The sequence below is a fragment of the Astatotilapia calliptera genome, chromosome 14 (genome assembly GCF_900246225.1).
Source record: "Astatotilapia calliptera chromosome 14, fAstCal1.2, whole genome shotgun sequence".
Lineage (NCBI taxonomy): Eukaryota > Metazoa > Chordata > Actinopteri > Cichliformes > Cichlidae > Astatotilapia > Astatotilapia calliptera.
This window is the reverse complement of record NC_039315.1, coordinates 32,838,041-32,855,364: the sequence shown is the minus strand read 5'-3', so window position 1 is coordinate 32,855,364 and position 17,324 is coordinate 32,838,041. Positions and strand designations below refer to the sequence as shown.

Sequence of the window (17,324 nt, the reverse complement as noted above, 5' to 3'; positions counted from 1 at the left end):
TTTGAAGCTTGAAGGTACCTTGCACCTTGAAAAGGTGGATGGCTAAGTTAACAGTTAATGCAAGCAAGCTTGAATGGCAAGCTGCATCCATAAACTGCATGTGTGCAAAAGCATAGACAAAGGTTATAAAACATTTTTTAACGCATCCTCAAGCAAAACCCAGAGGAACTACAGTGGTTGTTACTTCCATGCTAACTTCATCTTACTGCTCTGGAGGTTTCCAACTGATTCCCCCCTACATTGGCTCCTCCCCGTGTCCTTTCATTTGCCATATCCAAGTTAGAATCCATGAAGAAGAAGAAGAAGAAGAAGAAGAAGAAGAAGAAGAAGAAGAAGAAGAAGAAGAAGAAGAAGAATCAGAATCCTTTATTGTTATATTTGGTAACTCTCGGCACATATCAGAAGAGTCCTTCGACCTCAGCTAAGAAACACAAAAAGTGGCAAGGGTTATTTTTTCCAGCCTTCATTTGAAGAAGTTAAACAAGTTTAAACAATTATTTCCACTGGGAGTTAGATAAATGTAACACTGTGCAGGGAACAATGTTCAGGGAAAGAGCTCTTCTTGTGATATATATGGCTATGAAAGTTGATTCAGGGAGCATACTTAAAATTGAGAGTAAAAAACAGCAAATAGTGTTTTTATGCTTTGTGATTCTGTCCCCTGTTACACCTCTGTGGACCCAAATGAGACTGAGAATACAATAAAGTTTAAAATATGCCACCAGCTCTGAAATATACAAATCAAAGGCATTACATGGGCACTTCCACTTAAAGTCTGCAATATTTGTTAATTCATTATAGACTTATTAACAATATTTACTCGAGGTTTCTCCTCAATTCCCCTCCATATTAAATCCTTCCTGTATCATTTCATATGCCATAGAGTTAAATGTTGATTATTTTAAGATACTATTTAACAATTTTATAGCTGAGCAGGGGGTGGCTCTAGCTCAGGATGTAGAGCAGGTCTTCAGCTGATTGGAAGGTTGGTGGTTCGATCCCTGGCTCCCCCCCAGTCTGCATGCCAAATATCCTTGGGCAAGATACTAACCCCCACTGGCTCTCCGATGCACCCATCAGACTATGAATGTTCATGAGTGTTAGTTTGAAAGCACTGACAAGTATAGAAAACAGTGCTTTGAGTACTCCAGGAGAGTAGAAAAGTGCTATATACGAATCAGTCCATTTACCATTTACTTTTCATGTCTCCTTTAAAACTGACAGTGTTCCTTTTCTGTAACTCCTGAAATGCAGTTTAACCACAAATGGTTGCCATAGAATTTAAGGGCAAACAGTAGAAGGTTAGTACAGGTCAGCTTTCAACACAATAAATGAAACAGTGCCCGTTGGCCTGTAAAAAAAAAAATGTTGGGCAAGTTGAGTGTAAAGCTTCTTGCCCATTTGGGCAAGTCACACCGTTTCCACCTTTTGATTCACCTAAGAAGCAAACTGACTGTTCTTCATCTCATACACATGCACACCTTCATACACCCAGTAACCTTTTGCACAATGCTCAGTCGTTTGCACATTTCTGTTGCACTGTTGTGTCTGCACTGTCTTTGCTTTGGGGTTTTTTTGCAATTTTTGCACATAGTCCTGTAGTCCTGTGCTGATTGTCTGTTATATGTCATATGTAGCACCATGGTCTTGTAGGAACACTGTGTCGTTTCACTGTGTACTCTACCACTACACATGGTTGAAATGACAATAAAGCCACTTGACTTGACTTAAAACTAAAGAAAATGTATCTGTTCATGTGCTCCCGTCTAGCTCCCAGTTGTTTTACAAAGCAACAGCTCAACTAAATTAAAAACGGACTAAAATTTGGCAGATATCTTGTAATTTGCTGAAGGCTGACAGCAGCCACCCTGTCTCTTTCTAACAGTGATACCTGCAGCTTGCAGGGGTTAGCCTGCTAACTTTAATGTATTAATTTTAAAGTGTAACTTACACACTCTTTTCTGATACAGATTTATAACATAAAACATATAGATCTAGTTCCAATTATGCTTTATTCTTGTACAATAAACTGAATTTTGTAAGGCAACTTTATATTGGACCATAACCAAGTCAGATCCCTCCATTAACAGATAATGACTCTCTAACAACCTATTTTTTCTCATTCATCCAGACCTTCCATCTGGATTTTTACACTACCCCAATCTCATTTAATAACACAGGCTGACTCATATTTGGACAAAGGACTGACCCAGCTTTTGTTTTTGGAGCTGATGGCTTGTCAATTTACACGTTATTACAAAGACGATTAAAGAGAACACAGTTGTAATTTGGGCATCACATGGCAACAAGCTGGTAAAAGTTTGTTTTTTGTCTAACTGAAGGTCACTGCATCTGTGAGTTCTATGCCTTCCATAAACACCCTTTGGCATCAATGCAGAGCACACAGTCGAGTCCTGATTCTTGGCCAGTGACCCTACCATACAGTGTGTGTGTGTGTGCGTGTGTGTTTTACATGCACGTGTTCATGCGCGTTTAAGCCACTAGTCCAAGTGGCTGGTGCCTGTGCAGCATCAGCAGCAGGACCACTCCACGCAGCTGGGGCCATTGCTGATAAAGCTGCGGCCAACACAAGCCTCTTCCCACAAAAACGCATAAATAAAGATAAAGCTTCAAACACACACCAATAAAGGGGAACGCAAGCAAGCGCACACATGCACTCACACATCAGTGATCAGAAAAAACAAAAAAAACAAAACAGAAAGCGTGACGGGGATGTCAGACAAACACCCAGGCTCTAAAATTGCATACCTTAACTCTCTCTGTGCAGACACATGCACGCGCGCACACATATAGACACACACACACACACACACACACACACAGACACAGACACACTTAACAAGCAGGCATCTTTTCCGCTACATCATAATTGCAGCCCCCTTCCCTCCCCTACGCAACAGCAAATTTAAGGGAAAGGGAAATATTTCTGCTAAATTAGTTATGCTAATTACACAGTATTTCTCAGGGGGAGAGACAGCACTAAATGGCTTTTAATTCTTTTCGCCTGGAAAGAGATGTGGGAGAGAGCCAGACAGAGAGCACAGAGAGAGACAGCACAGAGAAAGACAAAAAAAAAATTGAACGAATAAACACATAAACAACTGGCGTTCAAATTTGCCCAGTGACACAGCAACAGTGAACTAACGGAATTAACAGTGGGGGGGGGGGACGACACACACACATCATCTTATCAGCTCCGGAGGCCTTGGTCCCCTCGGCCAACAGAGAGGGGATAGTGGGAAAAGTTTTGAGGCTAACTTTGTGTCCTGTAGCCTTTGCCAGCGGTCACATATTGATAACGAGGCATGAGCAGATAGCACACAGCACTCTATATGGAGGGCACCAGAGGAAACACTTGGTACTGAGTGTGGCACACTCAAAGCTACTTATTCTCTCACACTCACTTTTGAGCAACCCGTTGTTCACTAAAGTATACAGTGTGTACTGGTGTCCACAGTGCACTCCTGTGGCAGTTAGCCATTGCTAATTTGGAAGAATACCGATGAAGGAATCGCAGCTTTGAAACATTTCTGCCAAAATTTAAAGTGAAAACTTTCCCCCATAGAAGACATGCTTTTGAGTGAATTTCCAAAGCTTCAGTAGCTTTTGCTGGAGCTTATTCAGAACTCTGTAGTAAGGCTATTACCAAAATAAAGAGGACATCAGCTCCATTTTAACAGAGTTTCACTGACCTCTAAGTATCCTACAGAATATAAACCTCAAATGGCCTCAGATCACGCTACATTTCTGACAGTCTGTCATGTTTATGCACCGACTCACACGCTTAGATCCTCCAGTGCTGAAATGTTGGTCGTGCAGCAGTTTCCAGAGATAAAAAGAGGAAGTAGCTTTTTTTTTTTTATCTTTCTGGAATATAGCCAAACTTAAAATATTGGGGAAGCAAACTTGAATGATACTTACAAGAAGCTATTAAAGGTGCATTTTTAACTGATGTTCTTACTAAGTCGCGATTACCAAGTCTAAGAGGAGAAGCTTCAGCTAGCTTCAGTGAGCAGACAGCTACAGAACAGATGCACAGTTTCTTCATCAGTATCAGATCAGCCTTCTGTTATTTCTCTGCATTTTTCTGCTTCTGTCTCTCTTTCGCTTCATGTCTCTGTTTCTCAGGGTCTCTGTTTATGTACATTTTATATAAAATCTTTGTTTGGATTTCTTGCCTTTTTTCATGTTAATATGCTTTTATATCCGTGAAGCTTTCTAAAACCTTTCTGTGCCATACTGACTTCATTTGACTCAGCAGGTAATATTCAGAAATGGGGATTTCAGATTGAGATTTTTAAGGTCAAACACGTTACTAAAGACACTTGCTATCTGTCTATATTTCTGCTGCTTCTTTGTAGTTATCTGAGACCTACAGAAAAATCATCAACATGCTGGCAAATAAAATTTTCTCTCACGGACACAGACTTTTAATTCTGCACTTTAAGGGCCTGGACATCAGTCTATTCAAAGCAGTTATGAACACATTCTTAGGTATTTTATAGATATGGACTTATTCTGTTGTGATTGCAGTAAATACACATTGTATGCACGCAAGAAAAAGCTGGAAAAAAACATGCCACATGCCTCTAAACAATATCACCAGAGGGATTCCTGACATATCAGTTTTTTTTATTAGTATTTGGCAAAAAGTTTAGTAAAATTTTAGTTCTATTTTTTTAATCAGTTTATTTGTGAAAAATCCCCATGCAATTATTTTGTTAACTAGCCAGCTTCTAGCTAGCTTATACTCCTGATAAAGTCTGTGGCAATCCTTACAGCTCAGCTGTCTCCCTAGAGGATGCTGTACTGTAGTCGGACACACTCAAACACCAACATCATGGACAACAGCTGGCAATGATTGTATCTCTGCTGCTTTAGAGATACAAGATTTAATGCAAGCTGCAGGGTCGAGCGAACAAGAGCTTCAGTAAGTGAAAGCCCGCTTCATTTGTTGCTACGCCATGTGAACCAATACTGCAAAACAGAACAACAATTAGCATAGCTACTGTTATTGCAATGCAGTACAATGGAGTTGGGAGTTCATCCACAGGACAGACAGACTCACTGAAGGGGCACCTAATGATATTTCTCTGTTATTTTCCTAGGCATCGCTTCATCTTCGACCTTCACCGAGTCCCGATCAATAGTTCTATTGCGAATAAATGGTTCCATTCAATATCGAAAATAGAAGCAACTGTTGTTGAAGAACATCATCTTACAAGTGCTCTCTTTCTGTGTGAATGTCCTTAAGTGACGAATTCAATGCCTAAACTGCTCTCCAGGAGTATAATTGTGGTGCTCAGCTCCAATATGCAGCCATCAGTTTAATCCACTCATATTGTGCACCTAAATGTTCAGAGAACAGCTGAATAAATCCCACTGCGCCCAGATCCAATATTACACGAATTACTTATCAACCTCTTTGTTTTTCCTCACATACAGTATGTTTGACGTTTGCTGCTGTATCCCGATTTCGGCTTCACTTGACTGATGTGTCCTTGATATGGGCAGAAGTGTTCTAACATGTCTTCTGCCTCATTTCCAACTATCACTGCAGAGGAATATATAACGGCAAATGCAGCGCTGGAGGCAATTTGTCACAACAATAAAGCGATGTGTGGTTTTTAAACAGTTCCATTTCCCCCATAACAAATAAAAACAGTGGCAGTTAACACATTGGAAATGTATTTCACAGCCAGCGGAGAAAGTATGAATCTTTAAAATAAAAAAATAAAAAAACACAATAATACAGGTTATTGGATTTTCCAAGAGATTTTTCGTGTGACACCATCAACACCTCACAAAGAAAATATGAAATGAGTCATAAAAAGTTGCAGATCGAATCAAATGCCTGGCTGTGTCATGATGTCATTGAGACAGGGATGTGCATGCACACACACACACACACACACACACACACACACACACACACACACACACACACACACACACAGAGTTGTGCTACTGTTATGTGAGAATGGTTTCCAGGAGCTTTTATAAATCAGAATCACTGCAAGCATCCTAGGAATACAAACACAGCACACACACTCTCTCTCTCTCTCACACACACACACACACACACACACACACACACACACACACACACACACACACACACACACACACACACACACACACACACACTCCACAAACATTGTAAATTTAAATCTCTAAGCATCTCCACACGCTGTAGCTTGAGCATCCAGTTCAGGCTGCGCCTCCACAAAAACAAACAGTTTTATTGTCAGTCCCTGTCCAATATGGGGCTATAAGCAGTGGCCAGTTTTATGTCTTTTAATTAGTACACCGTCGCTATAGCAGCATCCAACTGGCAAACAACCACCTCCAAATACACATATACATAAACAATAGCAGAGGGAAAAAAATACAATGGGGAGCGCAGTGTGCTCAGTGAGTCAGGAAAAAGTGATGGAGAACATGTGCAAGAAAGCCATGAGCTTTTATTATGGCACAGAATCTCTGTCTACATGTGTGTGTAAATTACCAGACGTGTGTGTACCTGAAATTAGGTGCCGAGGCCCATTCTAGGGCGAGGCAAGCCAAGTCCACAGCAGCGTACACCAGCAGGAAGAAAATGGTCACAATGCTGGCGATGGTGTTGAGCTTCCCTGAAAACAGGACCAGCTAGAATGACCGAAACAAAGAAGCAGGGAAAGAAGGGGGAAGACAAACAGAGAAGAGATTAGCATTTAGAGCAATACTACATTCTACAGTCAGAACAGTGCATTTTATTCTTTTTTTATGACTTTTTTCCAGCGCCTAACAACTTTTCACTTCCAAAAATCTAAAATATGAAGTTAAAGCCATGTCAGCTGCTCTGATACATCTGAGCTTTGTTTGCCTCTTAGCTGGATATTTTCCAAAAATATAAAATAACCAAAAATAAATATATAAAATAATACCAGCAATCAGAGAATTGTTGGAGCTAAAACGTCTCAGAGGCTTTAAAGTGAGGTCTTAACAAGGGCAGAGGTTCCATACATTTTCAAGCCAAGGATCCCTAGATAATTGAGTTTTGGTCCCAAGAAACCTTTTTGCTGTGAGATATGATTATCTAGCTCCACTGTGGCAAAGAGGTGACATAAAGGATAGATTAGACTAGCATCTAGGGAGCAAGACACAGTTAAACTAAACTGTTCTACACTTTTCTGGGGATCTTGGAAGGACCACAGGTGGTCATCTGGCTCCACTTTGGGAGCCACTTACTGAGGCTAATGTTGAGTTTTAATTAAGATGGTATCAAGCCTGCTGTTCAGACAGGCAGCTATGTTAGCTATGGCAGCTACGTGACAAAACAGCCACATCCGCTTGCACTTTATATTCTCAGTGGCCGATTCAGGGGGAGAGCCGTACATCTAATAATAATGACAGCACATAGATGTATGAGACTCACCCTTTCTTACAGAGGTGCACTAGTTGACTTCTAATGGAGCAGGGAAATGATGACCTCATTATAAGCCCTGCTCCCTGCCATGTTCCCTGATATCAGAATGTGTGAACAAGGCTCTATGCAATTCACTGCGAGTAATATTTGGACGGGGAAGTCACGAATAAAGACAGTAAAAGCTTCGACTGTTTCACCTGACAACAGTTTACTTAGCATAATAAATCACAATGACATAGCTTAATGTTTGGACTAGAAATGGTCATTTTGGATACTGGAGTATTAGACTGTTGCTGCATATGCATCTTCTTTTAAATATATATTTCTCCCTCGTTTTACCAGTACCCTGTAATCAACCTAGAATTAACACACTACTATTAAGCCGTGAAAGAAAAAACATTATTTTTTGAATGACTGTCACAGGTCATCTCTGTGTTAGATGTGATGATGTAGAATATCCCGGGCAACTTATGAACGCTCATTTAGCCTTTTGTTAGCCATCTTATTCCCTAAAACACAAAAGCCAAAAATGGGGTATTTACATATTTATTAAATGGTGGAAAATAAAATGTGAAAATGCCTAAAGCAGTCATAATTTCAGGCATCTAACCAAAAATTTATTTAAAAAGAAAAACCTACATTTAGACCAGAAATGCAAAAGGCTAAGTTATATACACAAAGCTACAGCACAATTTGAATTTTATACCAAATTATGTTGTTCTTGACTTTGAGCCACGAGCTGCTAGGAGTAAATATTAAAATGTGTCAATTATAAGACTAATACTCACTTTACTTGCTTGTCTCAAACTACAAGTTGCAGAATGTGCCACTAAATGCTGATAGCAAAGTTTAAGATCAGAAATTCAAATCATTATTAAATTATAAGTAGCTAAAAGCTTCACAGACAACTGTGCTAAACTGAAAACTCAATTCTGAGGGTTTCCTGCTCTTTCTGTAAATGCTTCAAACTTTTTATTCTATTCACTTCAATTCAGTTTTAGTTATAAAGAGAAAATTTACAACAACAGCTACCTTACAGCAGTACATATTGCAAGCTAAGCACTCTACAGTATTAGAAAGAAGACTCCAAAATGAAGTGATCTCCTTTTAGCAGCACTTGGCATGAGTGGGAAAGAAAAACGCTCTTTTAATAGGAAGAAACCTTTTGCAGAACCAGGGTCTGCGACGGCCAACTGGGGCAGTGAACATTGAGCAACAGGAGTGGAAAAGGGGGGCAAACAATCTGAGCCTTTAGTAGCACAGCTACGGGATGGTTCAGGTTCTGGCTCCCATTCTACTTTGAGAGACTTCTTAAGATGGAAACTACTTCTCCATTTCTTTATTTTATTATTTGCAACAACGTGTAGGACATCAAAACTATAAAATAACACTCAATGTGTGACATTTATTTAATTTATTCTATGTTGCACTTCATGGTTGTAAATATCAACTGTATCTACATCCAAGAGAATATTACAAGCAGATATCTCAGATGTATTTGACGTGAAACTACACTTTAAAAATAAACACACATGATCACCCCCCTCCTCAGCTCAACTATCCCTCATTTGAACAAAACTCTAATGTCACAGTAATACATGTGTGCTACTTTCACAACACATTATCACCATCACGCAAACCATAGCTTAGCTGTTCATTCAGTGTGTAAATTACACTCATTTGCAACAATCTCTGTTGAATTGTGGCGCGAACACGACTAAATTGTCAGAAATGGATATCTTCCCCACTGCTACCTTCCGTTCCTCAAGCACCTCACCTTCACTTTGGTGGAGAAACAGCACATGTAAATCTTTCAGGTAAAGACCGTCATTAGCTCGTCTGTGCCGAATGAAACATTTCCTGCAGTCGTTTCATCATCATGGAGTGGGCTTTTTATATGTGTTTGTGAGCTGCAGGGCCTGATTGCACAGACCAAGGAGGTAACTGCTGTACTGTACAAACACAGAACACCGCCTCTCTCTCTCTCCTTTTATTGTGTGTTTTATGATTTGCTACTGAGAAACTTCTCCAGAGTTGGTGAACATATTCATGAGCTCAAGGATATATTATTGGTATGTGTGGAGGGGAGATAGCAGCCACCATAAGGCAGATGTACACTGAGAAAGAGAGAGGGGGGAGAAAATGTAACGGTGGGGAGTTGAAATTAATGATGTCACATTATTGACAGGCGGGGAGAACAGGTCACCATGCACCGAGGGAGCAGTGAGGCTGGAGAAGTGGGGGAAGACAAAGAAGAGAGAGGAAGACAAGTGAAAAAGAGAAAGTGTGTGAGGGAGCACTGCTGACCTCTGACAGTCAAAGTCAGTGGGTGTCTCTTCAGTGCACCCGTGGGAGCTGGCTCTACCAGAGCATTAATTAGCCATTAACTCAGACACAGGCCTGCATGTACAACCGCTCTGACAGCACACCAACTGAGTGTGAATGAGTTGTGTTTGTGTGTGCATACACACACCATCCCGCTATTATGCGCTGATTTAAAAGACTGTTTTTACTGGAGAGCAGTGTGCATTAATTGCCACACAGGTCCTTGCAGTGTAAAGGCTCACACACACGTTTTTATTAAATAAAAAGAATAAAGTGGAAAAAGCTGAGTAATGCTTTTTACTACAGAACTGTGCTTTTCCAGACATGGATAAGCATTACAGGTAACAATCATACAGCACATTCTAGAGTGTGTATTTGAGTCCAGATGCAGAAAGCCGGGTCCATCAGTTAGGACAGAGACAATTCGGTACAACACCACAGTGAATTTGAACTAAAACAATCAAGAATTAAAGACTTTCACCTTTCATTCAAGAGGGTTATAAAATAACTTGACTATGAAGACATAGTCTAAAATTTATTATATTAGTATTTATAAAACGTAAAATGATCCTATCACGTTAACACTCAAATACAGACTAGAATGTCAAACGATTGGACCGGTACTGGTCCCAAACTCTGGAGTTTCCTTGTGTGTAAGGTAACCAGGGAGCAAAGTATAACTGACATCAGTCAAACTGTGCATCAAAAACAAAGACATCACAGAGGCAAGGAGGCAATGTTCCTCTACACCAACAAAGGGGAAAGATGTTTGTTGTACAGAGCTCTGCTTTCTCCCATCGTCTGTTAAAGACTCAAACAACTGTTTTATATTAACACGGATTCCATCAGCAGTCATTTCAGATTAAATTTGCATCCATGTCCATAACATAGCCACCCTCAACTCTTATATCCAACTCAAGATTCACGATTACCGGCTGGAGAACACCTGGTGGCTATCGACAGGTCTGTATCCATCTGAATTGCCTACGAGTCATCAAAAATGTTCACATCTGTCACGTTTCTTAACAAGATTTTAGATTCCATTGAGATTATTTGAAACCAAACGCCCGGCCTGTAGGACCAGCCTAAAACTTAAGCCTAAAACTGTGGTCAAACATTATCAAACATCACCGGCAGTGTAAAAATGACTAGTCAAGCATCAACAGTGATGAAAGCTGGAACTGAATCCAACAACAACAATTTAAGTTGTCCCAACAACACATCAGTGCCCGATTAGTGCTGGACAGTAGAATTAAAACTATGGATCAGCTTGGGCGTACTGTTATAGCCAGAGCGTTCAACACAACCATGTTGGTTGACATATGACAAATGCTGGTTGAAGAGTGGGACGCCATCACACAGCAGTGTGTGACAAAGTTGATGACCAGCATAAGGAGGAAGTGCCAGGCTGTTGCGGCTTTGTCCGGTTCATCTTGCTTTGTTTTTGCCAAGTTTATTGACGTCCTTTGGAAGTGACATACATACCATTTATTTTTCTTGGGTTGCAGCCTATATTGTCAGATCACCATCCAACCCTATGCTCTTCAGTCTTCTCTTCAACCATTTATACTTTTCTCTCCCTGCATTCCCCGACCATTTCTCCTTTACTTAGAAGTCCAATAAAGCAAGGCCCCTGCCGCCCTCTTCCCTCCTCCTTCCTTTTCAATCCCGCAGCACATGAGAGTTTAAGGCAAGATTACAATCAGACTTTTGTCATCAGTGAATCATTCAAATGGTGGAGGAAGAGGCAGAGAGAAAGAGGACAGGAGTCAATGATTTCTGATGATGGCAGCAGCAGCGACGCAGCTAACGATTTCCATCTAATTGCTCCTCCTCCGCTCCTGGAGAGTGCCGGAGATGAAGAGAAGGGGACGAGAGGGGGACAGCGAGTGAGAAAAAGAGAGGGCGCAAATAATGACAAGCCATTCAGCCTTTAACACTCACCTCTGATAATGATGGTTTAGTCAGGCCTATTTGCTCCTAAGATCCTCCGCCTGCTCTTCATCTCTATCCCCACCCTCCTCTACTCTGCCAATATTTTCTCCTGGTCTAAATTGGCTTCTTTCCTCCACTTAGGTGACACAATAGAAGAGAAAAACACTATGTGCTGTCTTTTGGTCAGAGTGGGAAAAAAGTGCCAGTTTTTCCCATTCAGCTGCTCTGATATTGTTCAGTCTTGTTCGGTTTGCGCTGCCTCTATACTTTAATCACCTACACACCAGGTTGTTGCTAGTAATGAACCCAGATGGGAAGTGAATCGATTAGATGATAAGTTACTCTTGTTTAGTTATAATTTTGCTTGTCAAAAATGCTTCTGAATGTTTTCCACCTCCCTATTTTTATTCTTGGACAGTTCTAAATAGTTTGTATTTTATACTGTGAAGCTGAAGGCTTAAAGGAATTGAAAGGATTAAGTTGTATAATGTTAATTCCACTTAAAGGTTTTGAATTCATTTGACAGCCTTTTACACCTGATTATCTTGATTAACTTGAACTAAACATCTGCTTAACAAAGCCCTAAAAAGCACACTTCCACGCTATTGGTATGATATTGGTGCTTGCGGTGGGAATTAACAGCAAAGACTCAATGTGAGCCCCATCAGGCTGAAGAAAGGTTCATCCATGCAGTCATAGATTGGTCCAAGTGTGAAGAAAGACAAAATGTAACGGCAGCCACCACCTGCCACCTGTTTGTCAGCTGCAGCTTCGTATTGTAGTCTCCTGAGTAACCGTGTCTGAAATAGCTTTTATGTTTCAGCATAAAGAAATAAGTATGCATGTTACAACATACTAATGTGGTTGTGTTTTATTTACAACTGTGACACTATAAGTGAAGTGGGTTGTTGGTTTGAAGACTAACACCATGCTAATGATAGTAGAAAGGAAAGTGAAGAGGGGGGGGCTGTATTGACAGGTCGACAGATGGGCTCAATGTGCGATGGTGAAGAGAGAGTGAAGGTGAATCTGTCCATTTAACAGTTGATCTGCATTCCTCCCCTCACTTATGGCCATGAGCTGACCACTCCCTTAGAGACAGGACGATGAGCTCGACCATTTGGGAGAAGCTCAGAGTGGAGACGTTATCCTCCGCACTGAAAGGAGGGGGTTCGAGTGGTTCAGGCATTTGACTAGGTTGCCTCCTTTGTCCTTCCTATGCAAGGTGTTTCAGGCATATCCAACTGGGAGGAGGCCCAGGGGCAGACCCAAGACCCACTGGAGGGACTACATCTTTTTCGCTAGCCCCCTCAGAAGAGCTGAGGGAGGAAAGTTCTCTGCCTCTCTGCTTAGACTTGTGCTCCTGGATCCAGAAAAGTGGCAAAAAAATGAGCAGACGGAGGGATAGATGTTCTTCCTAGATTGGAGAAATGAAGTGAGAAGTCTGAAGCCTGACCTTTTGGCTCACAGGGATTACATCTACATCCACTGGCCTCCCGATTTGAAACTTTGGCAGCCACCATTGTAACAAAATATATATGACAGAAAAATAAAGAAACACATAATGGGTCCACTTTAATCTAAAGGGACATAAATGCCTGCAGCAATTATGAATAACATTATAAACTGTCAGATATCTGACAGATACTGCCTCTGTGGTAGCAGTCTGTAACCATGTTACAAAAGTGAACGCACTTCATCTTGATCCGTTTTCCTTCCAGCTGCTATCCTCTGCAAATCCCACAGCCTGTCTGCCTGTCTCTCTATTTATTTATATCTCTTTGTCTATCAAAAATTTTAAAGTGTTATTAATAAAAGACGGGGAAGGAAAGGAAATTTCAGCATCCTCACCTACCAATCAACACAGTAAAACTACTTAAAGTAAGTAAGTTGTGCTTTTTTGGAAAATTCACTGAACTCTATTAAACCAAAGAGACTTTAGTGATGCAGAAGCACGCCTTTGGAACGCATTAGTCGACAGAATAACTGACTTCAGGTGCCATTTGTTTAATGCAAATGCACAAATTTAAGCAGCACTATGACAGGTGTGCGTGGATGCAGATTGAGCGGTGATAGAAAACAAAGACATCAAACTGCTCAGGCTGAACTGGTGAATGAATAAGTTTAGTTTGAAGGGAGAGAGGACTTTCTGATCTTCTTGCCTGAGGAAAGTTTCTTTGAAAAACACTGAACAATCCAAACAACAGGAATTCCCGATGATTTTGTCCCTCTACCTTGCCAACCTTGCATTAATTATACAGAAATAATATTGGCTTGTTTGAAGGTTCTCTACCTTCCTTATGTACTGAGAATTATATCTCTCGTAGAAGAATGTTACTGATTTCAGTGAAATATTGAAAGCCAAGTCTAAGGCTAGTGTTGTCTTGTTTGGACGTTTGATCACTGAAGCTCTTATTTTTGACACAGCATTCCTTTGCTTTTAATTTTGCTATTCAAAACATGTTTCCTCATTTGGATTTGTACAAAACATGAAGCTGACGGGACAAACTCTAACATTAGACTCTTTTCTCCTCAGCCCACACACTGATTACAAAACATTTACTTACAGTTATTTAGCAGTACTGCTTGACGTGATATAAAGTTGCACTTATCTGCTGATACTGATTTGCTTATCACTACTAACCTGCACTAGGAACCAGGAGATCAGCACTGAGACCCAGGGGTTGCCACTGCGAGATGTCTTCTTAGCCAGCCACAGCGCCTTACCTGCAGAGGTGAGAAAAAAACAAAAACAATAAAGACAGTGACCTTTTGAATCTTAGTATTAAAATATTTATCAGCAGCATCACCGTAACAACAGTCTTCCATGTTCACATCAGTAAAGCATGTGTCAACAGAACAGCTTAATCAGTGAAAGATTGTAACGAATGGCCTTTCTCGGTTTTAATAGACAGTGTTATCTATTAAATGTGTTCGTAGAAGCAGAAAAGAGGACACAGCTTGACACAGTGTCGATATCTGGGGAAGTTAAATAGCAAGTGCAGAGCACTGGGGTGTACTAAGAATCATGATTATTGGGTTAGCAAGCTATGTTGAGCTTAAAGTTTTCAGTGTCACAAAAATTTATCCTCTTTTTTAAACTGGCTAAATCACCATGGTAACGTATGTCTATGAACATATAACCTGTTCAGAGTTTTATTTATATTGAGTTTCAGTTCAAAACCAGCAGGAAGCTTCATGTTTTCACTGATTCTCTGCAGTATAGATTCTCTGCTAAGGAAATACAGTTTACATGTGCAGTTTGTTGAGTTACACGTTACTAACACCGCCAAATGAAGCCCAACACTGTCAATGGAAGTGATGCAAAAATGTATAAATGTTTTACATACATTCACACAGCAAGAAGACCTGTTCAATAAGTCGAATAATTAATTTTATTTTGATGTGCTGACAAACTAAAGCAATTTACACACCTTTGGTAGACTATGAAAGTAACGTTTGATGTTTAAATATATCCAGTTTATAGTTTCGGTTGTGTTACTAATGCGCAGCTTCTAATGAGCAAACTCATCATTTTTAATCTGTGCTTTGATTTTTCAGAACTACTGCAGTAAAAATAACAGCTTAAAAAACACTGTTTTTCTACTTCACTATTTTATCATCGTCATCATCTCTGACTGGCGTAGGCAGAACTGACAGGGATTATTTTGTGTGGAAGAAGTGGAAGAAGAGTCACATGGTGCACAAAACAACTCTTTTCATGTGAGGAAGAAATAGAAAGCTTGGATAGCCGAAAACGCTGATAACCAACGTTGTGATATCCATTATCCCTCACTGGGTTTCAGGTTTTGTCACAGCAGCTGATCCAAAGAAAGCCTGGCTGTATTGAACTTCCTTCGCTGTATACCCCACAGGTGTCAGTCATTGTGCCTGTTGCAGGCCTTTGGTCTAATGCTTAGTTTATGTGTGCCATTTTTCGACCTCGTGAATGTGAGTGACGTGAAAAGCTAAGTCATAACTGCTGGTGTGCACCACGCTTTAGTGTCGTTTTGTATGGTTGTGTACGTCTCGCTTTTCGTAACCTGGGGTGTGTAGCGTAGCCATTAGTACATTGAAATGGAGGTGCGGCTGTCGCAGTCTGCATGTGCAACAGTCGAGGCAATGACCATAAACAAGATTTTGCTGGTATGCATTACTGAAAGTACATCCAAGTCCCTTTGACGATCTAATTTGTCACTTTTTAAATTCTGAACATTTCACTCAAGTAGGGAGATATTAACACAGTATGAGATTTAAAAAACAAACTCCTCCTGGAAGCGACAGCCAATCCCGGTCCGACTCGCTAGGTTCTGTTACTGCTTTCTTTCCATTTTTTATTTTATTTCCAAGAGCAACAGATATAAATAATAACCGATGATGGTAAAGTGCACAGAACAGATCTGATTTTCACTGGGGATGGTATTTTCTACCTTTACTGACATTTGCACAAAATTTATGTAATTAACTAAATGTCTGCTTTGAAAAGGGAGAGCGAGAGAGAGGGAAAGCGAGTGGGCAGGCGACAGCGAGGGAGACAAACGACGCGTCACTCTATTTAATACCTTACAGGCCTGTATGGTCTATTGAAAGATATTTACATACATTTACATACATCTCATAGCTTGCACGACATTTCATCGTGTGGCGATGATGGTATTTGCTTTGAACCCTGTGGTGGCTGAGCACAACAGAGGTAAGGCTGGTGAAAGACTATGGAGACGATAACGAGGCTCACACGGTGGAGAGACAGGAGGTGCAGGGACGAGGCGGGCGGTCGAGGGGGATCTGAGTTTAAGAGTAAATTTCACAGATGGTAAAGGACTGGAATTAAATCAGCGCGACTTTAAAGTCAAATCAATGCGGCAGAGCAGGGAGATGGAAAGGATGAAGAGAGGCAGGGCAGAGGTGAAGGAGTTAGAGATTAGCAAGTTAGAGAGGAGAAAGAAATGGAAGAGGTGTGGGACAGAGGGAGGAAAAACAAAGAACTTCTTTTGAGTGTGATTGTGTGTGTGTGTGTGTGTGTGTGTGTGTGTGTGTGTGTGTGTGTGTGTGTGTGTGTGTGTGTGTGTGTGTGTGTGTGTGTGTGTGTGTGTGTTGGGAAAAATTGACGCATCCATCACTTAGTTTGCATAGGACAGTGGCAAGGTTAAGCAGTGAGCAGCATGCATGAGTGACAACAACCAGAACAACACACACGTCATGATCCTACTGTCCCTTTTACACACACACACACACACACACACTACACATTTATGGTTCCACAGTCACTGACTCTTAATTAAAGACATTAATCTAACTTAAGTTAACCCTTTGGGTGTCAGTGAGTGAACAGACTCGTACCAGAGTCGTCTGCCTCTGCTCCATCAGATCACTTCATCGAGGAACTCTGACTAATACGGCCATTTATCTCCCCTGACACACACACGCACAGAAGTGCGGCTATACACACAGACAGAAACGGGCCAAATCCATTTGCAACAGACTTAACAAAAAAAGGAGAGGACGGGATAAGGAAGTTGCTCAGAGTCATTAATAACGACAAAGCAGCAGGCAGCGTCGACTCACACAGAGAAGTGATTGAAATCACACAAACGCTGCACTCGCTTGATATGGGAATGGCTTTGACTCAGAGGGT

At 40.8% G+C, this 17,324-nt stretch overlaps 1 protein-coding gene across 1 annotated transcript in view; it reads right to left on the bottom strand.

Annotated features, from left to right (window-relative positions):
• The window catches only part of LOC113035853 (solute carrier family 12 member 9), an 81,620-nt gene that overhangs the window by 25,170 nt on the left and 39,126 nt on the right, over nucleotides 1-17,324 (bottom strand). Inside the window, exons 8-9 of the mRNA XM_026191630.1 lie at nucleotides 14,334-14,416; nucleotides 6,545-6,669 (exon numbers count right to left, since the gene is read on the bottom strand). Of these exons, the coding sequence (XP_026047415.1) occupies nucleotides 6,545-6,669; nucleotides 14,334-14,416 (208 nt within the window). The remainder of the gene's footprint in view (nucleotides 1-6,544; nucleotides 6,670-14,333; nucleotides 14,417-17,324) is intronic.